General features: G+C 64.7%; 1 protein-coding gene across 1 annotated transcript; it reads right to left on the bottom strand.

The window, feature by feature from the left end:
* Positions 1-793: 793 nt before the first annotated feature.
* PDE4A (phosphodiesterase 4A) lies at positions 794-23925 on the bottom strand. The gene is made up of 15 exons (XM_085563219.1): positions 23338-23925; positions 19634-19822; positions 18955-18991; positions 18773-18846; positions 18618-18667; positions 17810-17922; positions 13773-13866; positions 12148-12320; positions 10692-10790; positions 8953-9117; positions 7601-7700; positions 6571-6725; positions 5494-5616; positions 4263-4445; positions 794-2741 (listed from the first exon to the last, which is right to left on the bottom strand). Exons 1-15 carry the CDS (start codon positions 23610-23612, stop codon positions 1962-1964), a joined length of 2610 nt encoding a protein of 869 aa, XP_085419345.1. The 5' UTR covers positions 23613-23925; the 3' UTR covers positions 794-1961.
* Positions 23926-26073: the final 2148 nt, after the last annotated feature.

Genomic DNA, 26073 nt, shown 5'->3' with positions numbered 1-26073 from the left:
ACCCCTCCCCCCCCCAAAAACGCGCGACCCCCCCCCCAAAATTCCGATTTTTTGGGGGGGAGGGGGAGGGGAGGGGTCAGACCCCCCCCAATTTCCCCCCCCCAATGCTACAGCAGGGCCAGAATTGGGGAAACCCCCCCAAAAAAAAGAAAAAAAAGAAAAAAAAATCGGAATTTTGGGGTCAAAAAACCCCAAAATTTGGGGGGGGGGCACCCCGGTATTGCTGCAGCTCGGGGGGGCCGGGGGGACCCCCCCAATTTGGGGATTTTTGGGGTTTGGGGAGGGGTCCCTGTGCAAATTTTGGGGAGGAAAACCCCGAATTTGGGGTCTCTGCGCCCCCCCCCCCGAAATGGCTTTTTGGGGTCCCCCCCTTTTCTTTTTTTGGGGTTCCCGGGGGGGGAATTTTCCGTCTTTTTTTGTCTTTTTGCGTTTTTTAAAAAATAGAATAAAAATTCCCCGACCCTCCCCCCCCAAAATAAATCCTGAAATGAATAGAATCAAATAATATCGATAAAATAATCCTAATAAAAATAATCCAAATAAAAGAATCCAAATAAAATAATCCAAATAAAATCAATTTTAAAAACCCAATAAAATAACCCAAATAAAATAACCCAAATAAAATAATCCAAATAAAATCATTTTTAAAAACCCAATAAAATAATCCAAATAAAATAACCCAAATAAAATAATCCAAATATAATCATTTTTAAAAACCCAATAAAATAATCCAAATAAAGTAATAAAAAAACCCCAATAAAATAATCCAAATGAAATAATCCAGATAAAATAATGATTTGGATAAAAGTCATTCAGATAAAATAATCCTGATAAAAACAATCTCAATAAAAATAATTCTGATAAAATAATGATTCAGATAAAAATAATCCCGATAAAATAATTCTGATAAAATAATTCCGATAAAATCATTCCCGGTAGAAATGATTCTGATAAAATAATCCCATTAAAACAATTCTGATTAAAAAATAATCAAAATAATTCAATTGAAATGATCCCAGTAAAACCATTCCAATAAAAAGAATTCCAATAAAAATAATTCCAATAAATCGATCGCGATAAAAAGAATTCCAATAAAAAGAATTCCAATAAAACCATCCCAGGTCATTCTCAAAAAATAATGTTAGAAAAATAAGAATTCTGCTAAAATAATTCCCGTTAAAATAATGCCAAGAAAGAATTCCGACGAGAACAATTAAAAAAAAAAAATTAAAAATAATTCTGCTGCAAAGCAATTCCCATCAATGAACGAATTCCAATAAAAAATTCCAATGAAAATAAATCTCATAGAAATAAATAATCCCAATTAAAAAAATATAATCTCGATAAAACTGAATCACAATAATCTCAAGAAAATTAAAAATAAGTAAAAATAATCCTAATAAAAATTATTATTAGTAATAATAAATAATAATCCAAATAAAAATAATTTTTAGCATTATTAATAATTAGAATAAAAGAATCCTAATTAAAAATCTAAGTTAAAAAAATCAATAAAAATAATCCAAATAAAAATAAAGAAGAAATGAAAATAATCCCAATAAAAATGAATTGAAATAACCCAAATAAAAATAAATAAAAATAAATGAAAATAATTCAAATAAAAATAGAAAATAGTAAATGGAAATAGCCTAAATAAAAATAAAATAAAATAATTCAAATAAAAATAGAAAATAATAAATGGAAATAGCCCAAATAAAAATAATGAATAATAATAAATGAAAATAATTCAAATAAAAATACAAAACAAATGGAAATAGCCCGAATAAAAAATAAAAATAAAAGAAAATAATTCAAATAAAAATACAAAATAAGTGGAAATAGCCCGAATAAAAAATAAAAATAAAAGAAAATAATTCAAATAAAAATACAAAATAAGTGGAAATAGCCCGAATAAAAATAAATAAAATAATTCAAATAAAATAAATCCCGAATTTCTGCCCTCACCCCTCCCGGGGGGGTTCCCATCTCTCCCCGTCCTCTCCCGGGGGCGGCTCCCAACGGAACCGGGGCGGTCCCGGAGCCGGTACCAGGACGGTTCCCGGGGGGGTTCCCGGTGCCGGTCCCGGTGCCGGTCCCGGTCCCGGGGGTGTTCCCGGTGCCGGTACCGGTGCTGGTCCTGGGGGTGGCTCCGGGGGCGGCTCGAAGCGGAACCGGGGGGTTCCGGGAGGGGTTCCCGGTGCTGATGCCGTGCCCGGTGGCGGTACCGGTACCGGGGGTGGCTCGAAGCGGAACCGGGGGGTTCCGGGAGGGGTTCCCGGTGCTGATGCCGTGCCCGGTGCCGGTACCGGGGGTGGCTCGAAGCAGAACTGGGGGGTTCCAGGAGGGGTTCCCGGTGCTGATGCCGATCCCGGGGGCGGCTCGAAGCGGAACCGGGGGGTTCCGGGAGGGGTTCCCGGTGCCGATGCCGATCCCGGGGGGGTTCCCGGGGGCGGCTCGAAGCGGAACCGGGGGGTGCCGGGAGGGGTTCCCGGTGCTGATGCTGTGCCCGGTGGCGGTGCCGGTACCGGGGGCGGCTCGAAGCAGAACCGGGGGGTGCCGGGAGGGGTTCCCGGTGCCGATGCCGTGCCCGGTGCCGGTACCGGCTCGGGGCTGGGCGGTGCCCGCAGGCGGAACCACTCGCGGTTCTCGTGCAGCGCCCGCAGCATCTCGCGCCCGTCCGGGTGCACCAGCTCGGCCCAGGCCTCCCACAGCGGCTGCACCACGAAATCGATGAAGCCCACCTGAGGGGACACGGGGACACGGGGACAGGGATGGGACAGGGACAGAGGGACAGGGACAGGGACAGGGACAGGGATGGGGACAGGGACACAGGGGACAGGGATGGGGACAGAGGGACAGGGACAGAGGGACAGGGACAGGGACAGGGACAGAGGGGACAGGGATGGGGACAGGGATGGGACAGGGATGGGACAGGGATGGGACAGGGATGGGGACAGGGATGGGACAGGGACAGGGACAGAGGGACAGGGACAGGAGGGACAGGGATGGGGACAGGGACAGAGGGGACAGGGATGGGGATGGGACAGGGATGGGACAGAGGGACAGGGATGGGACAGGGACAGGGATGGGACAGGGACGGGGATGGGAATGGGGATGGGGACAGGAATGGGACAGGGACGGGGACAGGGACAGGGACAGGGACGGGGATGGGACAGGGACAGGGACGGGGACAGGGACGGGGACAGGGATGGGACAGGGACGGGGATGGGACAGGGACAGAAGGGACAGGGATGGGACAGGGAACAGGGGTGGGGACAGAGGGGACAGTGACAGAGGGGGACACCAGGTCACAGGTGGGGACAGAGACAGCAGGGACAGGGGGGACAGGGGACAGGGACAGAGGGGACAGGGACGGAGTGGACAGCGACAGAGGGGGACACCAGGTCACAGACGGGGACAGGGACAGGGGACAGGGGGGACAGGGGACAGGGACAGAGGGGACACAGCGGAGAGGGACAGAGGGGACACCGGGTCACAGACGGGGACAGGGACAGGGGACAGGGATAGCAGGGGGACAGCACAGGGGACAGTGGGGGGGTGACAGAGGAGACATCAGGGACATTGGGGACATCGCAGGGGTCCGCACCTGTGGTTTCTTGCTGGTGGCACCTGTCACACTGGGGCTGATCTCCCTGTGTCCCCAGATGTCCCCATGTCCCCCAGGTGTCCCCATGTCCCCCAGGTGTCCTCACCTGGGATTTCTCCACCGAGGCGCTGTGCTTGTTGCACAATGGGCTGATCTCCCTGTGTCCCCAGGTGTCCCCAGGTCCCCCAGGTGTCCCCCATGTTCCCCAGGTGTCCTCACCTGGGATTTCTCCACCGAGGCGCTGTGCTTGTCGCACATGGGGCTGATCTCCCTGTGTCCATACCTCCATGTCCTGTTCCCCCAGGTGTCCCCCAGGTCCCCCAGGTGTCCCCAGGTGTCCCCAGGTGTCCTCACCTGGGATTTCTCCACCAAGGCGCTGTGCTTGTCGCACATAGGGCTGATCTCCCATTGTCCCCAGGTGTCCCCAGGTGTCCCCAGGTGTCCTCACCTGGGATTTCTCCACCGAGGCGCTGTGCTTGTCGCACATGGGGCTGATCTCCCATTGTCCCCAGGTGTCCCCATGTCCCCCAGGTGTCCCCAGGTGTCCTCACCTGGGATTTCTCCACCGAGGCGCTGTGCTTGTCGCACATGGGGCTGATCTCCCATTGTCCCCAGGTGTCCCCCATGTCCCCCAGGTGTCCCCAGGTGTCCTCACCTGGGATTTCTCCACCGAGGCGCTGTGCTTGTCGCACATGGGGCTGATCTCCATGCCGCGCTCCCGCTCCCGGTCTCCCTGCCGGAAGAACTCCTCCATGATCCGCTCCGTCCACTGCCGGTACAGCCCCAGCGGCTTGGTGGGGTTGCTCAGGTCGGCGCAGTGCACCATGTTCCGCAGCACCTGGGGACAGGGACGTCACCAGGGACACCTCGGGGACAGGGAGGGCCACCTCGGGGATGGGGATGTCACCAGGGACTCCTTGGGGACACAGAACTGCCACCGCGGCCACCTCGGGGATGGGGATGTCACCAGGGACACCTCGGGGACACGGAACTGCCACCAGGGCCACCTCGAGGACGGGGACGTCACTGCGGCCACCTCAGGGACACAGAACTGCCACCGCGGCCACCTCGGGGACAGTGATGTCACCAGGGACACCTTGGGGACAGGGAGGGCCACCTCGGGGACAGGGATGTCACCAGGGCCACCTCGGGGACATGGAACTGCCACCGCGGCCACCTTGGGGACAGGCAGGGCCACCTCGGGGACGTCACCAGGGATACCTTGGGGACACAGAACTGCCACCGCGGCCACCTCAGGGACAGCGATGTCACCAGGGACACCTCGGGGATGGGGACATCACCAGGACCACCTCAGGAACACAGAACTGTGACCGTGGCCACCTTGGGGACAGCAATGTCACCAAGGACACCTCGGGGACAGGTGGGGACACCTCGGGGACAGGTGGGGACACCTCGGGGATGGGGACATCACCAGAGACACCTTGGGGACACAGAACTGTGACTGCAGCCACCTCGGGGACAACGATGTCACCAAGGACACCTCGGGGACGGGGACGTCACCAGGGCCACCTTGGGGACAGGCAGGGCCACTCCGGGGACAGCGATGTCACCAGGGACACCTCAGGGACAGGGATGTCACTGCAGCCACCTCGGGGATGTCACCAGGGCCACCTCGGGGATGGCCAGGACCCCCCTCAGGGCACCTGGACCACCCCCAGGATCCCCTCAGGGCTCTTTGGGGACACCCCCAGGGATCCCCCACACCCCCATAGGACCCCCCAAAGATCCCCAAGACCTCCTCAAAAACCCCTGAAACCCCCCTGGGGACCCCTGAGACCCCCCCAGGACTTCTTGGGGACCCCCGAGACCCCCCTAGGACCCTTCTGGGGACCCCCCCAGGCCGTTTTTGGGGGTTCCCCGCACACCTGGATGCGGTCGGTGTAGTTGTCCAGCAGCAGGACCCCCGAGCTCGTCACCTTCTTGGTCTCCACCATGGTCTTGAGGTCCGCCAGGAGGCTCATGTGCTTGGACATGTCCGTGGCCAGCACCTGTGGGACCCCAGAGCGGGGGGCTGGGGGTCCGGGGGGGCTTCCCAAGGGTGGAGGGGGAATTTCGGGGGTCCCTGGGGCTGCTCCCGGGGTGCTGACCGTGTCCACGGCCATCGGGCGCAGGGATTTGGGGGTTTGGGGCAGGGATTTGGGGGGTTTGGGCAGGGATTTTGGGGTTTGGGCAGGGATTTTGGGGTTTGGAGCAGGGATTTTGGGGTTTGGGCAGGGATTTGGGGGGTTTTGGGCAGGGATTTGGGGGTTTGGGGCATGGATTTTGGGGTTTGGGCAGGGATTTGGGGTTTTGGGCAGGGATTTTGGGGGGTTTGGGGCAGGGATTTGGGGGTTTGGGGCAGGGATTTTGGGGTTTTGGGCAGGGATTTTGGGGGGTTTGGGGCAGGGATTTGGGGGTTTGGGGCAGGGATTTTGGGGTTTTGGGCAGGGATTTGGGGGGGTTTGGGGCAGGGATTTGGGGGGTTTGGGCAGGGATTTTGGGGTTTTGGGCAGGGATTTTGGGGGGTTTGGGCAGGGATTTTGGGGTTTTGGGCAGGGATTTTGGGGTTTGGGGCAGGGATTTTGGGGTTTTGGGCAGGGATTTTGGGGTTTGGGGCAGGGATTTGGGGGGTTTGGGCAGGGATTTTGGGGTTTTGGGCAGGGATTTTGGGGGGTTTGGGGCAGGGATTTTGGGGTTTTGGGCAGGGATTTGGGGGGGTTTGGGGCAGGGATTTGGGGGGTTTGGGCAGGGATTTTGGGGTTTTGGGCAGGGATTTGGGGGTTTGGGGCATGGATTTTGGGGTTTGGGCAGGGATTTTGGGGGTTTGGGCAGGGATTTTGGGGGGTTTGGGGCAGGGATTTTGGGGGGTTTGGGCAGCGTTTTCAGGTTTTGGGCAGGGATTTTGGTTTTTGGGCAGGGATTTTGGTTTTTTAGCAGGGATCTCAGGTTTTTGGGGTGCTGACCATGTCGATGACCATCTGGCGCAGGGCCTGGCGCTGCCGCCGGGACAGGTTCTGGAAGATGTCGCAGTCGCGCTCCTGGAGCAGCTTGAAGCCCACGGCCAGGTGATGGTTCTCCAGCACCGACTCGTCGTTGTAGAGCAGCGCCAGCTCCGAGTCTGGGGGCACCGCCAGGGACCCCCGGGACCCCTCAGGGGCTGGGGAGGAACCCCAGGACCCCCAGGACACGCAGAGGGACCCCCGGGACCCCTCAGGGGCTGGGGAGGAACCCCAGGACCCCCAGGACATGCAGAGGGACCCCCGGGACCCCTCAGGGGCTGGGGAGGAACCCCAGGACCCCCAGGACACGCAGAGGGACCCCCCAGGACCCTTCAGCATGTGGGGAGGAACCCCAGGACCCCCAGGATATGGGGTGAGGGACCCCTGGGTTATGGGGAGGGACCCCCAGAACACAGGGAGGGACCCCCTGGGACCCTCAGGACACAGGGAGGGACCCCCAGGACTCAGGGAGGGACCCCCAGAACACAGGGAGGGACCCCCTGGGACCCTCAGGACACAGGGAGGGACCCCTGGGACCCCCAGGACACAGGGAGGGACCCCCTGGGACCCCCAGGACACAGGGAGGGACCCCCAGGACACAGGGAGGGACCCCTGGGACCCCCAGGACACAGGGAGGGACCCCCAGGACACAGGGAGGGACCCCCTGGGACCCCCAGGACACAGGGAGGGACCCCCAGGACACAGGGAGGGACCCCCAGGACACAGGGAGGGACCCCTGGGACCCCCAGGACACAGGGAGGGACCCCCAGGACACAGGGAGGGACCCTCAGGACACAGGGAGGGACCCCTGGGACCCCCAGGACTCAGGGAGGGACCCCCAGGACACAGGGAGGGACCCCTGGGACCCCCAGGACACAGGGAGGGACCCCTAGGACACAGGGAGGGACCCTCAGGACACAGGGAGGGACCCCTGGGACCCCCAGGACACAGGGAGGGACCCCCAGGACACAGGGAGGGACCCCCTGGCACCCACTGGTGTTGATGAGGAACTGGTTGGACACCCCGGGGTGGTCGACGTCGTGGATGGCGGCGGCAAAGAGAGCGGCCAAAACCTCCAGGTCGGTGAAAACGTCCTGGGATGGGGAGAGGGACCCCCTCAGACCCCTCCCCAAAACCCAGTGGGTCCCCCTCCCCCCCTCAGACCCCTCCCCAAAACCCAGCGGGTTCCCCCCACCCTCATGTGGGTCCCTGTGTCCGCTCGCAGTACCCAATTCTGGGCGCCCTCACCCCAAAATCACAGCCAGATCTGCTCCCACCACCCATTTTTAGGTTCCCCCACCCATTTATGGGGACCCCCCCCCATTTATAGGATGCCCCCACTCCCCCAATTATGGATCCCACCACCCATTCACAGGATGCCCCCCCACCCATTTATGGGACCCCCCACTCATTTATAGGACCCCACACACATTTATAGGATGACCCCTCCCCATTTATGGACCCCACCCATTTATGGGACCCCCCATTCATTTATGGATTCCCCACCCATTTGTGCCCCCCTCCCCATTTATGGGACACCTCACCCATTTATAGACCCCCCGATTTATGCCCCCACCCCCATTTATGACCCCCTCCCCATTTATGGACCCCCCATTTATGGATCCCACCACCCCATTTATGCCCCCCTCCCCATTTATGCCCCCCTCCCCATTTATGACCTCCTCCCCATTTATGGACCCCCCATTTACAACCCCCTCCCCATTTAAAGCCCCCATTTATGGATCCCACCACCCTATTAATGCCCCCCTCCCCATTTAAAGCCCCCCATCCCATTTATGGATCCCACCACCCCATTAATGCCCCCCTCCCCATTTATGACCCCCTCCCCATTTATGGACCCCCCATTTATGGATCCCACCACCCCATTTATGCCCCCCTCCCCATTTATGCCCCCATCCCCATTTATGACCCCCTCCCCATTTATACCCCCCACCCACCCCATTTAAAGCCCCCCCATTTATGGATCCCACCACCCCATTAATGCCCCCCTCCCCATTAATGCCCCCCTCCCCATTTAAAGCCCCCCATCCCATTTATGGATCCCACCACCCATTTATGACCCCCACCACATTTATGACCCCCACCACCCCATTTATGCCCCCATCCCCATTTATGCCCCCCTCCCCATTTATGCCCCCCCCATTTATGACCCCCTCCCCATTTAAAGCCCCCATTAATGCCCCCCTCCCCATTAGTGCCCCCCTCCCCATTTAAAGCACCCCATCCCATTTATGGACCCCAGCACCCCATTAGTGCCCCCCTCCCCATTTCTGCCCCCGCCCCGCTCAGGGGTGCCCCGCGGGGGTCCCGGGGCGGGGGTGTCACCTCGAGGGCGGGGGTGGCCAGCAGGACGTGGGTGGACTGCAGCACGTCGGCGGCGTGCAGGCTGTTGTGGTACGCCACGTCGGGGTGGTAGTGCCGCTCCAGCGCCCGCGCGTAGCCCAGCAGCGCCCGCTCCGGGATCCCGAAGGCGCGCACCAGGTCCCGCTCCTGGGGGCGCCGGGAATGCGCTGGGAATACGCCCGGAATGCGCCCGAAATACACCCGGAATGCACCAAAAATACACCAGGAATGCGCCCAAAATACACCCGGAATGCACCGGGAATGCGCCCGAAATACACCCGGAATGCGCCCAAAATACACCAGGAATGCACCGGGAATGCGCCCGAAATACACCCGGAATGCACCAAAAATACACCAGGAATGCGCCCAAAATACACCCGGAATGCACCGGGAATGCGCCCGAAATACACCCGGAATGCGCCCAAAATACACCAGGAATGCACCGGGAATGCACCGGGAATGCGCCCGAAATACACCAAAAATACACCAGGAATGCACCCAAAATACACCCGGAATGCACCGGGAATGCGCCCGAAATACACCCGGAATGCGCCCAAAATACACCAGGAATGCACCGGGAATGCGCCCGAAATACACCCGGAATGCGCCCAAAATACACCAGGAATGCGCCCAAAATACACCAGGAATGCACCGGGAATGCGCCCGAAATACACCCGGAATGCGCCCAAAATACACCAGGAATGCACCGGGAATGCACCGGGAATGCGCCCGAAATACACCCGTAATGCACCAAAAATACACCAGGAATGCGCCCGAAATACACTCGGAATGTGCCCAAAATACACCAGGAATGTGCCCGGAATACATCCAGAATGCGCCCAAAGTACACCGGGAATGCGCCCGGAATATGCCCGGAATACACTCGGAATGCACCGGGAATGCACCGGGAATGCGCCCGAAATACGCCTGGAATGTGCCCAAAGTACACCCGGAATGCGCCCAAAATACAACGGGAATGTGCCCAAAATACACTCGGAATGTGCCCAAAATACACCGGGAATGTGCCCGGAATATGCCCGGAATACACTCGGAATGCGCCCAAAATACACCAGGGATGTGCCGGGAATACGCCCGGAATACACCCAGAATGCGCCCAAAATACACTGGGAATGCACCGGGAATGCACCCGGAATGTGCCCAAAGTACACCCGGAATGTGCCCAAAATACACCGGGAATGCACCGGGAACAGACCGGGGATGTGCCCAGAATACACCGGGAATACACCGGGGATGTGCCGGGAATACACCCAAAATAAACCTGGAATGCGCCCAAAATACACCAGGAATGCACCGGGGATGTGCCGGGATTCCACCCGAAATACACCGGGAACGCGCCCGGAATACACCAGGAATGTGGCCAGAATACACCGGGAATACACCCGAAATACACCCGGAATGCACCCAAAACACACCCGGAATGCACCCAAAATACAATAGGAATGCACCGGGAATACACCGGGAATGTGGCCAGAATACACTGGAAATATGCCCGAAATACACCCAAAATACACCAGGAATATGCCTGAAATACACCCATAATGCACCCGAAATACACCCGGAATGTGCCCAAAATACTCTGGGAATGCACCGGGAATGTGGCCAGAATACACTGGGAATACACCCAAAATACACCAAAATACACCCAGAATACACCCGAAATACACCCAAAATAGACCGAAACGCGCTGGGTGTGGGGTCACCTGGAAGACGGTGAACATGATGCAGCTCAGCGAGCGGTTGTTGGAGAACTCGGACACCCGGAAGATGTTCAGGCCCCACTGGTTGAGGCTGTCCAGCTCCTGGGGGAGGTGGGGTTCACTGGGGACCCCCAAACTGCCCCCCAGAGCACCCCCAAACTGCCCCGAGACCCCCCCAAACCACCCTGAGACCCCTAAACCATCCCAAAACACCCAAACTGCCCTGAGACCCCCCAACTGCCTCAAGACCCCTAAACCAACCTGAGACCCCAAAACCATCCCAAATCCCCCAAACTGCCCCGAGACCCCCCCCAAACCAACCTGAGACCCCCCCCAGCTCCCCCCAGACCCCCCTCAGACACCCCAGGACACCCCCAGACCACCCCCAGAGCACCCAGGACCCCCCCAGCTCCCCCCAGCCTCCCCAAGACCCCCTGAAACCCTCCCCAGATCCCCTCAAGACCCCCCCAGACCCCTTTCAGACCCTCCCAGACCTTTCTGAAGCCCCCCCAGACCCCCATCAGACACCCCCAGACCCCTTTCAGACCCCCCTGAAACCCCCCCCAGCTTCCCTAGACTCCTTTCAGACACCCCAAGACCCCCCAAAGACCCCGCCCAGGACACCCCCAGCTTCCCCCAGCCTCCAAAAGACCCCCTGAAACTCCCCCCAGCTTCTCCAGACTCCTTTCAGACACCCCAAGACCCCCCAAAGACCCCCAGACTCTCTCAGACCCCCCTGAAACTCCCCCCAGCCTCCCCAGACCCCTCCAAGACCCCCTGAAGACCCCCCCAGGACACCCCCAGACCCCCCAAGACCCCTTTCAGACACCCCCAGACCTCTCCAAGACCCTCCAGACCTCCCCAGACCCCTTTGAGACCACCCCAGGACCCACCTGAGATCCCCCCCCCAGCCTCCCCAGACCCCCCAAAACCCCCAAAACCTTCCCCAGACCCATTTCAGACACCCCCAAGACCCCCTAAGACCCCCCCAGACCCATTTCAGACACCCCCAGACCCCTCTGAGACACCCCCAGACCCCCTCAGACCCCCCTGAAACTCCCCTCAGCCTCCCCAGACCCCTCCAAGACCCCCTGAAGACCCTCCAGGACACCCCCAGACCCCCCAAGAACCCTTTCAGACACACCCAGACCTCTCCAAGACCCTCCAGACCCCCCTGAAACCCCCCCAGGATCCCCCCAGACCCCCCTGAAACTCCCCCCAGCCTCCCCAGACCCCTCCAAGACCCCCTGAAGACCCTCTAGGACACCCCCAGACCCCTTTCAGACACCCCCAGACCTCTCCAAGACCCTCCAGACCCCCCTGAAACCCCCCCAGGATCCCCCCAGACCCCCCTGAAACTCCCCCCAGCCTCCCCAGACCCCTCCAAGACCCCCTGAAGACCCCCCCAGGACACCCCCAGACCCGCCAAGACCCCCCAGGACCCCCCGCCCGCTCCCACCTTGCCCAGCTGCTCCTCCCGGTCGGTCTCCACGCCGTAGCGGGGCACGGGCCGGGGGTCGCAGCCGGGGGGCAGCGCCCGAGCCCCCCCTCCGCCGGGCCCGGGGGGCGGCCGCCGCCGCTTCTCCCGCTCGGGGGGGCCGGGGCTGGGGATCTCCACCTCGGGCTGCTTGTCTGGGGGGGCACAGGCACGGCCGGGGGGTCCTGGGGGGCTCCGGGGGGACTCTGGGGGGGTCCTGGGGGGCTCCAGGGGGCTCACATGGGTCCCTATGGAGGAACCTGGGGGGCTCACAGGGGTCCTGGGGGGATCTGAGGGGTCCCTATGGCGGTCCTGGGGGTTTCACAGGGGGTTTGGGGGATCTGAGGGGTTCCTATGGGGTTCATGGGGGTCCCTATGGGGGTCCTGGGGTGCTCTGGGGGGCTCACAGGGGTCCCTATGGGGCTCACAGGGGTCCTGGGGGGCTCCGGGGGGGCTCTGGGGAGCTCACGGGGGTCTTTGGGGGGCTCTGGGGGGGATCCTGAGGGGCTCACAGGGGTTTGTGGGGTTCGTGGGGGTCCCTATGGTGGTCCTGGGGGGCTCATGGGGGTTTTGGGGGAGATCTGAGGGGTCCTGGGGGGCTCTGTGGGGCTCACAGATGTCCCTATGGTGGTCCTGGGGGGCTCACAGGGGTCCTGGGGGGCTCACGAGGGGTTTGGGGGAATCTGGGGGTCTCTATGGGGGATCCTGAGGGGCTCACGGGTGTTTTGGGGGGATCTGAGGGGTCCCTATGGGGTTCATGGGGGTCCCTATGGGAGTCCTGAGGGGCTCACAGGGGTCCTGGGGGGATCTGAGGGGTCCCTATGGGGGTCCGGGGGGTCCCAAGATGTCCCTGGGGGGTTCATGGGGGTCCCGAGGTGGCCAGGGGAGGTCCCAGGGGGGTCACAGGGTGTTCTGGGGCAGTCCCGGGGGGTCTCTGGTGTCCCAGGGCGTCCGGGGGGCTCCAGGGGGGTCCCTGGGGGTCCCGGGGATTTGGGGGTCCTGAAGTCCCAGGGTGTCCTTGGGTGTTCCAGGGTATCCTGGGGGTCCTGAGGGTGTCTCAGGGGGTCCCGGGGGGTGGTCCCAGGGGGTCCCGGGCATTTGGGGGTTTGGAGGTTTGGGGATCCTGGGGGGGCTCCAGGGGGGTCCCAGGGGGTCCCGGAGGTTTGGGGATCCTGGGGGTGTCTCAGGGGGTCCCAGGGGGTCCCAGGGTTTTGGGGGTCCCAGGGGTTTGGGGGTCCCAGGAGTTTGGGGGTCCCGGCGGTTTGGGGGTCCCGGGGGTGTCTCAGGGGGTCCCGGGAGGGGGGTCCCCGGGGATTTGGGGATCCCGGGGGTGTCTCAGGGGGTCCTGGGGGGTGTCCCATGGGGGTCCCAGGGTTTTGGGGGTCCCAGGAGTTTGGGGGTCCCGGGAGTTTGGGTGTCCCGGGGGTGTCTCAGGGGGTCCCGGGAGGGGGTTCCCAGGGGGTCCCGGGGGTTTGGGGATCCCGGGGGTGTCTCAGGGGGTCCCAGGAGGGGGGTCCCAGGGGTCTGGGGGCCCCGGGGGTGTCTCAGGGGGTCCTGGGGGGTGTCCCATGGGGGTCCCAGGGGTTTGGGGGTCCCGGGGGTCTCACCCAGGAAGGTGCTGGCGATGAACTCGGACACCTGGTTCCCCGAGCGGCTCATCTCGGACAGGTGCGTCAGCTCCCGGTTCAGCATCCGCTTGAACTGGGGGGGCAGGGGGTCAGGGACCCCCGGGGACACCCCCAGAGACCCCCGGGGATCACCCCTGGGACCCCAGGAACCCCCGGGGACACCCCCAGAGACCCCCGGGGATCACCCCTGGGACCCCAGGAACCCCCGGGGACACCCCCAGAGACCCCCGGGGATCACCCCTGGGACCCCAGGAACCCCCAGGGACACCCCGAGACCCCCAGGGACCCCCAGGGACACCCCCAGACCCCCAGGGACCCCCACCAGAGCCCCAGACACCACCCCAGAGCCCTCCAAGGACGCCCCCCGACACCCCCCCAGATCCCCAGGGACCCCTCCAGGGACCCCCCCGGATCCTCCCAGACCCCCACGGACCCCCAGAGCCCCCCAGACCCTCCCCTCGCACACCCCCCCACCCCAAAACCCCCCCAGAGAGGGATCAGAGCCCAGGGATGGACTGGGATGGACTGGGAGGGACTGGGATAGACTGGGATGAACTGGGATGGACTGGGATGGAACTGGGAGGGACTGGGATGAACTGGGATGGAACTGGGATGGATTGGGATGAACTGGGATGAACTGGGATGGAACTGGGAGGGACTGGGATGAACTGGGATGGAACTGGGATGGACTGGGATGGAACTGGGAGGGACTGGGATGAACTGGGAAGGACTGGGATGGAACTGGGATGAACTGGGATGCACTGGGATGGACTGGGATGAACTGGGATGGAACTGGGATGGACTGGGATGGAACTGGGAGGGACTGGGATGAACTGGGAAGGACTGGGATGGAACTGGGATGGACTGGGATGGAACTGGGAGGGACTGGGATGAACTGGGATGGACTGAGATGGAACTGGGATGGACTGGGAGGGACTGGGATGGAACTGGGATGGATTGGGATGAACTGGGATGAACTGGGATGGAACTGGGAGGGACTGGGATGAACTGGGATGGAACTGGGATGGACTGGGATGGAACTGGGAGGGACTGGGATGAACTGGGAAGGACTGGGATGGAACTGGGATGAACTGGGATGCACTGGGATGGACTGGGATGAACTGGGATGGACTGGGATGCACTGGGATGGACTGGGATGGACTGGGATAGACTGGGATGGACTGGGATGGACTGGGATGGACTGGGAGGGACTGGGATGGAACTGGGATGGAACTGGGATGGACTGGGATGGAACTGGGAGCGACTGGGATGAACTGGGAAGGACTGGGATGGACTGGGATAGACTGGGATAGACTGGGATGGACTGGGAGGGACTGGGATGAACTGGGATGGACTGGGATGGAACTGGGATGAACTGGGATGAACTGGGATGGACTGGGATAGACTGGGATGGACTGGGATGGACTGGGATGGACTGGGATGGACTGGGATGCACTGGGGCAGGAGGGGCTCCCCCAGCCCCCTCCCCTGAGACCCCCAGACCCCCCCGCATGTCCCCGCGGTGCTGCTGGCACTGGTGGCACTGGTGGCACTGGTGACACCCCCCACCCCCTTTTCCATCCCCCCTCCGGACCCCCCCCATTTGCCCCCTCCCCAATTTTGGGGGGGGGGGGGGGGTGGGTGGAGCATCCCCTGCATCCTCCCCTCCCAGCAGCCAATCAGGAGCCGCCATCCCGTCTCCATGGCAACCATGGGGGGGGTTTAACCCCTCCCGTGCCGGGGTGGGCGCTCAAGCCCCGCCCCTCGCAGAGACCCCTCCCCAAATTCCGCGCACGTGCCGGAGTTCGGGGCTCTGCCCCCCCCCAGGACCCCCCCCAACAACAACACGACCCCCAAATTGGGGTGGGGGGGGCGCTCGGTGAGACCCCCGCCCCAAACCGGGATAGAGGAGGGGGCATGCAGCGAGGAGGGGGGGTCCCCATGACATTGACGGGTTGAGGGGGGGTCGGCCGCGCCCCCCGCCCCCCTCCCCACGCCCCCCCCCCCCTTACCTGGTCCCACCACCCCACCAGCCAGGGCTTGGCGCAGGTCTCGCAGAAAAAATCCACCAGGGGCATTTTCCTGCCCAGATTTTGGGGAGGGGGGGCAGGGGGTGCAGACCCCTCCCTCCCCACCCCCTCCCCAGCCCCGCAGGGACCCCCGCGGTTCACCTGGGGGGAGCCGCCCCCCGCCCCAGCTGCGGGGACACCCCCAGACCCCGCTCACGGCCCGGGGGGGGCTCTGGCCATGGTGGGAGTTTTTTTGGGGGGTTGGGGGGGGGAGCGGGGCCCTCCCCCCCCAACCCACCCCCCCCCGACGGAGAACGCACCGGGGGGGAGGGGCTCACATCGCCCCCAGACCCCGCTTTGGGCTGGGCAGTGAAGGACCCCCCCCCCTTCCTCCTCCTCTTCCTCCTCCTCTTCCTCCTCCTCTTCCTTCTCCCGGGGGTCCTGAGCCCCCCCTCGGGGTCCTGAGCCCCCCCGGGGGTCCTGAGCCCCCCAGGGATGGTGGGGGGGGGTCACTGGGTGCCCATGGGAGGAAGGATTTGGGGGGGGGAGGGGGAGGGGCAAAAGGACACGGGGATGGGGAGGGATGGAAGGGGGGCGGGGGGAGCCGGGGGGGCTCCGGAGGGGTTTTGGGGGTCCGGAGGGGTTTGGGGGGGGGTCGGGAGGGTTTCGGGGGGGTCGGGGGGACCCTGGGGGTGCAGGGAGGGGATGCGCGGTTGTGGGGGGGAGGGGACGCGGAGGATGCGGAGGATGCGGGGGGGTCCCGGGGGGGTCCCCGGGGGTTTTTTGGGGGTCCTGGGGGTGCCGGGGGGGTCCGGTCGGGGCTGCGGAGGCCGCGGAGCGCCGGGCAGGGGGGGGTGGGGGGGGTCGGACGCCTGCGCGAGGTTTGGCCCCGCCCCCGCCCCGCCCCCTCCCCACGGTCACGGTCACGGTCACGGGCGGGGGGGACACGGGGGGAGCGGACACGGCGGGGACCCCCCCGCCGGGGACAGCCACCAAGGGTTGGCACCCCCGAAGGGTCAGGGAGCCCCCAAAAGCATCGGGGGTCTCCCCAGCACCCCCCCACCCCCCAAAAGGGGCCGGGGAGCCTGCGGTGGCCCCCGGGGGTGGGGGTCCCCCCGGGGGGGGCACAGGGGGGTGACAGGGCCGGGGGGGGCTTGGGGACACGATCCTGCACCGCAGCCACGGCGCTGGTGGCAGCCCGAGGCGGCCACGGCCACCGGGGCCAGCGGGGCCACCGGTGTGACCAGTGCCATCGGTGCCACCGGTGTGACCAGTGTGACCAGTGCCACCAACACAGCCATGGCCACCGGTGTGACCAGTGCCACCAGTGTGACCAGTGTGACCAGTGCCACCAACACAGCCATGGCCACCAGTGTGACCAGTGTGACCAGTGCCACCAGTGCCATCAACACCCCAACACAGCCACAGCCACCAATGCCACCAGTGTGACCAGCATGACCAGTGCCACCGATGCCACCATTGTGACCAGTATGACCAGTGCCACCAGTGCCACCAACATCCCAACACAGCCATGGCCACCAGTGTGACCAGTGTGACCAGGGCCACCAACACCCCAACACAGCCACAGCCACCACTGCCACCACGGCCACCACTGCCCCAGTCACCACCAGTGCCACCAGTGCCTTATGCCAGCACTGCCTCCACTGTGCCCAGGGCCACCCCAGCCCCTTGTCCTTGTCCCAGTCCCCCTGTCCCCCACTGTCCCCACTGTCCCCGCTGTCCCCACTGTCCCCACTGTCCCCACTGTCCCCTCTGTCCCCCGTTGTCCCCACTGTCCCCACTGTCCCCTCTGTCCCCCACTGTCCCCACTGTCCCCTCTGTCCCCCGCTGTCCCCACTGTCCCCACTGTCCCCTCTGTCCCCTCTGTCCCCCACTGTCCCCCACTGTCCCCTCTGTCTCCGCTGTCCCCACTGTCCCCCTCTGTCCCCACTGTCCCCTCTGTCCCCACTGTCCCCACTGTCCCCCACTGTCCCCCGCTGTCCCCACCTTGTTGGAGGCCATCTCGCTGACGGCCCGGTGGGTCTGCAGCGTCTCCAGCTGCTCCAGGCACCAGTCCAGCTCCTCCAGCGTGTCCCGGGCCAGCTGCTGGGCCGTGTCCTCTGGGGACAGGGACAGGGACAAGGGACAGCGCTGCTGGGACCCGGACAGGGACAGGGACAGGGATGGGGACAAGGACAGGGATGGGACAGGGACAGGGACAGGGACAGGGACAGGGATGGGACAGGGACAGGACAGGGACAGGGATGGGACAGGGACAGGGATGGGACAGGGACAGGGACAGGGACAGGGACAGGGACAGGGACGGGGACAGGGATGGGACAGGGACAGGGATGGGACAGGGACAGGACAGGGACAGGGACAGGGACAGGGACAGGGATGGGGACAGGGACAGGGATGGGACAGGGACAGGGATGGGACAGGGACAGGACAGGGACAGGGATGGGACAGGGACAGGGACAGGGACGGGGACAGGGATGGGACAGGGATGGGACAGGGACGGGGACAGGGATGGGACAGGGACAGGGACAGGGACAGGGACAGGGACAGGACAGGGACAGGGACAGGGACAGGAATGGGACAGGGACAGGGACAGGGAAGGGGACAGGGACAGGACAGGGACAGGGACAGGGATGGGACAGGGACGGGACAGGGACAGGGACAGGGATGGGACAGGGACAGGACAGGGACAGGGACAGGGATGGGACAGGGACAGGGACAGGGGACAGGGACAGGGATGGGACAGGGACAGGACAGGGACAGCCCCAAACCCCCCCAGCCCCCCTCACCCCCTCACCTGAGAGCGTGGCCTTGCAGGGGGGGGGCTGCGAGCCGAGGGGCGACTGCCTGGGGGGAGGGGGGGCAGGGGGAGGGGGGTCAGGGCTGGCCGGGACCCCCAATTTTGGGTGGGGGTGGTGTCAAGGTCAAAGGTCAGAGGTCAAGGCCACGCACGTGCTGCCGGGGGGAGTGGTGACTTTGGTCAGGATGGAGAAGTTGCTGCGGACGCTGCGGAGGCTGGCCAGGACCTGGGGGGGCAGGGGGGGTCAGGGGGACATCGGGGGGGGGGACAGACCCCTGAGACCCCCTGAGACCCCCTGGGACCCCCTGGGACCCCCCAGGACCCCCCACCCTACCTGAGCAAAGGGGGTGACGATCAAATCCTCAGCGTGGCTGGAAGAGAAATTGGGGAGGGGGGAGTCAGGCAGAGGCCCTGGGACCACCCCCCTCATTTTAGGGGGGCTCACAGAGCCACGGGGGGGGTTCTGGGAGGGTCTCTGAGGAGATATTTGGGGTCTTTGGGGAATTTTGGGTCATCTCGGGGGAATTTTGGGGGTCCCCAAGGGGATATGGGGAGAAGGGCTGGAGGGATGGGGGGGGGATATTGAGGAGGGGCTCCAGGAGATGGGGGGGATATTGGGGGGGGTCTGCAGGAGATGGGGGGGATATTGGGGGGGTCTCCAGGAGATGGGGGGATATTGGGGGGGTCTCCAGGAGATGGAGGGGATATTGGGGGGGGTCTGCAGGAGATGGGGGGGATACTGGGGGGGTCTGCAGGAGATGGGGGGATATTGGGGGGCTCCAGGAGATGGGGGATATTGGGGAGGGTCTCAGGGGTCCGGACAGACACCAGGAGGATTCCAGGGGTGCTGTGGGGGGGGTGCCAAGGGAGATCTTGGGGTGCCAGGGGGGTCTCTGGTGGAGGGTCCGCTGCGGGAGAGGCTCTTGGGGGGGGTCCCCGGGGGTGCGGGGGGGGTCCCCGGGGCCGGGCAGACCTCGGGGGGCTGCGGGGGGCGCGGGGGGCGCGGGACTCACGCGTCGCTGGCCACGGAGGAGTTGCGGGAGACGCTGCGGGGGGAGGTGTCGAAGTCGCTGTCCGAGCGGTACAGGAAGGACTCGCGGCGCTGCGCCGGGGGGGCTCCGGCCAGGAGACCCCGGCCCGGGCTGGCCTGAGGCTCGGGGGGGCTCTGACCCCCTCCCCACGGGCCATTCTCCACCTCCGAGCTGCGGGGACACCGGGCGGCGTCGGGTCCCAAACCGGGACCCCCACGGTAACCCCCCCGACCTCCCCAGTTCAATGTGGCAGCCATGCCAGACCCCCCCAGTTCGATCCTGCAGCCCCCCAAACCCCCCCCCAGTTCGATCCTGCAGCCCCCCAGACCCACCCAGTTCAATCCTGCAGCCCCCCAGACCCACCCAGTTCGATCCTGCAGCCCCCCAGACCCCCCCAGTTCGATCCTGCAGCCCCCCAGACCCACCCAGTTCAATCCTGCAGCCCCCCAGACCCCCCCAGTTCGATCCTGCAGCCCCCCAAACCCCCCCCAGTTCAATCCTGCAGCCCCCCAGACCCACCCAGTTCAATCCTGCAGCCCCCCAGACCCCCCCAGTTCAATCCTGCAGCCCCCCAGACCCACCCAGTTCGATCCTGCAGCCCCCCAAACCCCCCCCAGTTCAATCCTGCAGCCCCCCAGACCCACCCAGTTCAATCCTGCAGCCCCCCAGACCCCCCCAGTTCAATCCTGCAGCCCCCCAGACCCACCCAGTTCGATCCTGCAGCCCCCCAAACCCCCCCCCAGTTCAGTCCTGCAGCCCCCCAGACCACCCAGTTCAATCTTGCAGCCCCCCAAACCCCCCAGTTCAGTCCTGCAGCCCCCCAAACCCCCCCAGTTCGATCCTGAACCCCCCCAGACCCCCACAATTCAATCCTGAACCCCCCCAGACCCCCCCAGTTCAGTCCTGCAGCCCCTCAGACTCCCTCATTTAAGTCCTGCAGCCCCCCAGACCCCCCCAGTCTGTCCTGCAGCCCCCCCAGTTCAGTTCTGCAGCCCCCAGACCCCCCCAGTTCAATCCCGCAGCCTCCCAGGCCCCCCAGTTCATTCCTGTATCCGAGAACCCCAAGAGACCCCCAAAAACCAGAGCCCCCCCCCCAATCAGGACCCCCGTGACACCCCCCAAACCCCAGCCCCCCGGGGGCGGGGAGGGGAACACGGGGGTGGTCCCGACCCCCTCCCCACAGTGACGGGGTTGTCTCCGGTCCCACGGAGGAGCCCCGGTTTTGGGGGGGTCCCCTCAACCTGGGGGGGTCCCCGGCCCTGGGGGGTGTCCCCGGCCCTGGGGGGGTCCCCGGCCCGCCTGGGGGTGCAGCCCCCACCCCCGGGGTGCCGGGGGGAGCCGGGGTGGGGGGGCTGCGTGGGGGTGGGGCTGACTCACCGCCGGCAAATTTAGCAACCGGCTCCGGGAAGAAAGAGGGAAAAACGGCTTTTTTTGGGAATTTCCGCGGGATCGGACCCCCTCCTCCCCGCCTCGGGATGGGGTGGGGGGTGGCCGGGATGGGGACACCGGGGACACCCGGGGGACACCCGGGTGGCAGCGGGCGGCGTGCCGGGGGTCGGCCCCGGTTTGGGAGCGGGTCTGGGGTCCGCACGGGGAGATCGGGGGCGGCCCCCCGGTGTAGCCCCCCCCCAAAAAAAAATTTGGGATGTGGTGGGGGGGTCCTGCGGATCGTTCCCGGTGGAGCCGGAGTGTCCCGGGATGGGAGAGGGACGGGGAGGAGGAGGAAGATGAGGACGAGGAAGGGACGGGAGCGGGGGATTGGGGAGGAGGAGGGGTGAGATGGGGATGAAGTAAGGATGGAGAGGAGGAGGAGCAGGACACCGGGAAGGCGACAAGGACCGGGATATTTCCCAGCCATCCCACCCCAAAAAAAAACCCCACGCAGCGTCCCCGCCACCACCACCAAACCCGGCGGGTGCCAGCCCCGGGGGCGTCCCCCGCTATTCCTGGGAGCCGGGATTTCCTCCCCGGCCCACCGGGATGTGCTCCGGCAGCCGGAGAGAGCCGTGAATCATTCCCGGTGCCCACAGGTGACTCATCCCCCTCGGAGCGGATCCCGGCGCTCCCGAAATGCCGGCGGGGCTGCGGCGCCGCCATCGCCGCGGGGCCGGCGGCCGCGGGAGGCGCGGACATCCCACCGGGAACCGGAGGGAAGCAGCGGGAATTCCCGGGGGCTGCAGGAGCCCGGGAGCAGCCGCCGGGAGCCCGGAACTTCCCCGGGGAGCCGAGTGCAGGCTCCGGGAGCTTGGAAAAGCCTCAGGGAACCGGGAAGAGCCTCCCGGAGCCGGTAACAGGCTCCAGGAGCTGGGAACAGGCTTCGGGACCCGGTAATAGCCTCCGGGACCCGGTAATAGCCTCCGGGAGCCCGGCACAGCCTCCGGGAGCCGGTAATAGCCTCCGGGACCCGGTAATAGCCTCCGGGAGCCCGGCACAGCCTCCGGGAGCCGGGAAAAGCCTCCGGGAGGTGGGAAAAGCCTCCGGGAGTCGAGAAGAGCCTCCGGGAGCCCGGCACAGCCCCCGGGAGCCGGGAAGAGCCTCCGGGAGTCGAGAAGAGCCTCCGGGAGCCAGGAAAAGCTGCCAGGAGCCGGTGGCAGCTGGATCCTGGCTGGATCCTGGCACAGCCGCGGCTCCGGAGAGATCCCACCTCGGGATCTCCCCTGCCTTCGGCCTCGCTAATCGCTCCGGGAAGGGAAAATCCGGCAGCCCGGGCGGAGGCTGGTTCCTCCTGGCCGGGATAACGGGGCGGGGGTCGCAGGCCAGCGGGGGATGGGGGTCCCACAGCCCGGCCCCTGCGTTTTGGGGGGGGGGTTTAGCGGCTTTCACCGGGGGGGTTCCGGCCCTGCTGCTCCCCATCACCCTCTCCAGCTGCTCCCATCCATGGGGAAGGGAGGAAGAGGAGGAGGAGGAAGGAAATCACCCCCCCCCCCCCCCCACCGCTCTCCGAATCCCGACCATCTGCCGAGCCTCCTGTGCATAAATTAACGCCCCTAATGAGGCCGGAGCCGGCGGAAAGGACGCGGAGCACACGGCACATGGCGGCGCCTTCCCAAGTTGTTTTCCCGAAAAAAACTTCCCAGCCGGGAGCGGGAGGAGCCGGCGCCGGGGCCAGATGGAGCCCGGGGGGCTGCAGCCTCCCCCTCCCCAAAATCTCCGGGATCCCGGGGGTCCCACGGCGGCGTCAGGAGCGGGGTCACCCCGGGAGGAGGCGGCAGCGCCGAGGGGACACCCCGAGACGGAGGTCAGGTCCTGGGGGGTCCCGGTACCCCCGAGTGCCTCTCCGGTACCGGGAGGATACTGGGGGGCTCCCAGTGCCGGTACTGGGATGAGGATGGGGGCTCCCAGTGCCGGTACCGGGATGAGGATGGGGGCTCCCGGTGCCGGTACCGGGATGAGGATGGGGGCTCCCGGTGCCGGTACCGGGATGAGGATGGGGGCTCCCGGTGCCGGTACCGGGAGGATACTGGGGGGCTCCCAGTGCCGGTACTGGGATGAGGATGGGGGCTCCCAGTACCGGTACTGATAGGATGCTGGGGGTGCTCCCACCTCCGGTACCGGTACCGGGATGGTGCTGGGGGAGCTCCCACCTCCTCTGCCGGTACCGGGATGGCGCTGGGGGAGCTCCCACCTCCTCTGCCGGTACCGGGATGGCGCTGGGGGGTCCCGAGGGTCTCGCCGCCGTCACCTACCGCTTGCCGGTGCCAGGGTTGCCATGGAGGGAGGAGGGCCAGGACATGCGGGCGCTGCGCAGCCCGGGCCGGTCCCCGGTGTCCACGGCATCCGCCCGCTCCATGGGCCGGGGCCGGTGCCGGTCGGTGTCGGAGAAGCCGCGGTGGCGGATGCGGATCGGGGTGCGGGGCTGGCGCCAGAGGTGCTGCGGGGGCCGCAGGGGCCCCGGGCCCTCCCGGGGCACCGGCAGCGACAGCGACAGGCTCTTCCTGGAGCCCGGCACCGGCTCCATCATCGCCGGCACCGGGGGGAGCCGGGCACCGGGAATGCTGCCGGGACCCGCACCGCAGCCACCCGCGGTGCCGGCGCCGCTGCCAGTAACGGTGACGGTACCGGAGCGGGTCCCGGAGCCCCCCCCTCCGGTGCCAGAGCTCCTCCCGGTGCCGGGGTCCCTCCTTAGCGATCCGTGGTACCGGCAGCGGCTCCTCCCGGTGCCGGGCTCCGCATGGCCCCGTGCAACCGGTTGGAAAGACCCGGGGAAGAACCTCCCGGTGATTCCGGTGCCGCTGCCGGTGCCGCTGCCGGTGCCGCCTCCGCGCCCGGCTCGGCGCCTCCCCCCGCCCCGGGACCTCCCCCGCCCCCGGAACGGCTCCGCCCCGGGACCCCGTGGACCCCCACACGCAGAGTCACGGCGGCGCGGCCCCCCCCCCCCCCCCGTTAGGCGGAGATCCCTCCCCCGGTATTCCCAGACCGGGAATCCCGGATCTTCCCCCTCACGGGGGGATTCCCCCCGCCCAAAAACCTCCCCGGGGCGGGGACACCCCCCAGTCCCCTTTATGGGGATCCCCCTTCTCGGGGGATCGCCGACTACGGTGGTGCCCCCCTCCCCATTTAGGGATTCCCCTCCCAGCCCAGGGGACCCCTCGTGCCCCCCCAGTGCCCAAACTGGGCTCGGGGGGCGTCGGGAGCCCCCAGACCCAGCCCAGCACCGACCCCATGGCAGATTTGGGGCGGCCCCCCCTGCTCGGCTCTCCACGGACCCCCCCCGAGCTGGCTCAGGGGTCCAGAGTGGGGGTCCCCCCTACACAGACCCCCAGATTTGGGGGTGCCCCCCCATTTCCATGACACCGCAGAGTCCCCCCCGTGCCACACGGGGGTCACCCCCTCCCCGGAGGCTCCGGGGACGCTCGGGGGTCGCCGTCCCCAGCCCGGGGGCGCTGTCCTTGCCCCGGGGAATGTCCCCACCCCGGGCCACGTGCTGGCACTGTCCCCATGTCCCCATCCCCAGCCAAGGGACCCCTCCCCGCATGGCCGGAGCTCCCCAAAACCCCCGTGGGTCGGCACCGGCGCCCCCGGTGTGCCCCCCCCGTGTCCCCCCGTACCTGGCGGAGCGGGCCGGGGTGACCGGCGGGGCCCGCAGGGGCAGCGAGGAGGGGCGCGGGGGGTCGGGGGGCTCCGGGGGCTTCCAGGGGGGCACCTGGAGCGTGCCCGAGAGGCGGCGGCGCCCGCGGCGGGGGTCGGCACCGGGCATGGCCCGGAGGGGCTGCGGGGGGGGCACGGGGCACGTCAGAGAGGCGGGGGAGCACGGCACGGCACGGCCAGGCACGGCACGGCATGGCATGGCACGGCCAGGCACGGCACGGCTTGCCCAGGCACGGCACGGCACGGCATGGCACAGCTTGGCAAGCGAGCGGCGCAGCAGAGTAGCACAGCACGGCACGGCATCACCCGGCGGGGCACAGGGCACGGCACGGCATCAAACTGCACGAATTGGCACGGCACGGCTGGCGATGGCACCGCCCTGGCGAGGCACGGCACGGCACGGCACGGCCACAGGAGCCCCCCGCCCTCCCCCCGGTGCCCCTCACCTGCGGCTCGGGCCCGGCCACGCCGCTCCGGTTCCTGCTCATGTGGGGTGCCGGGGCCCGGGGCACCGGGGCCGCGAGGGGGGACCCCGGGATGTCCCGGGGAGCGGCGGGACCTGCGGGGAGAGAGGAGGGTGAGAGGGGAGTGCGGAGATCCCCGGTAACCCCCGGTAATCCCCGGTACCCCCGATAATCTCCGGTAACCCCCCGGTACCCTCCTGTAACCCCCGGTAGCCCCGGTCCCACCCCGGTAACCCCCCGGTTCCTCCCGGTACGGGTTGCCAAGGAAACCGCGGCATCGCATCCCGTGGGACCGTCGGCCACGGGCATCGCCACCGCTTCCCGCGGCACCGGCACCGGAATCCTCTCCGCGGTACCGGCAGCACCCCCGGTACCGCCGGACCCGCAGCTCCCGGGCCCGGAACCCCCCAGACCCGAATTCCGCATTCCGGGGACCCCCGCCGTTCCGGTCCCGGCCGTTTCACGGTACCGGGGCAGCACCGGGACCCGGGGGGGCTCTGGCCGAGGCAGGGATGGGAGGAAGGAACCGCCCGGTGCCGTTCCCGTGCCCGGTGCCGTTCCCGTGCCCGTACCTGGCCGCCTCCCGGTGCCGCACCGCTGCCCGGCATCCTCCCGCCTTTGTCTCCGGCGGGAGCGGCCCCGGTGCCGGCGGGAGCGCCCGGTGCCAGCGGCGGAAACGCGGCGGGGGCGGCTCCACCCACCCCGCGCCCGCCCGTGCCGGTGCCGTGCCCGTGCCCGTTCCCGGTAGTACCTGGCCGCCTCCCGGTGCCGCGGCGCTGCCCGGCATCCTCCCGCCTTTGTCCCCGGCGGGAGCGGCCCCGGTGACAGCGGCGGAAACGCGGCGGGGGCGGCTCCTCCCACCCCGCACCG

This window comes from Lonchura striata, chromosome 30 (genome assembly GCF_050655825.1).
Source record: "Lonchura striata isolate lonStrDom1 chromosome 30, ASM5065582v1, whole genome shotgun sequence".
Classification (NCBI taxonomy): domain Eukaryota; kingdom Metazoa; phylum Chordata; class Aves; order Passeriformes; family Estrildidae; genus Lonchura; species Lonchura striata.
Note: the sequence above shows the minus strand (reverse complement) of the source record. Positions and strands in the feature narration are given on the sequence as shown.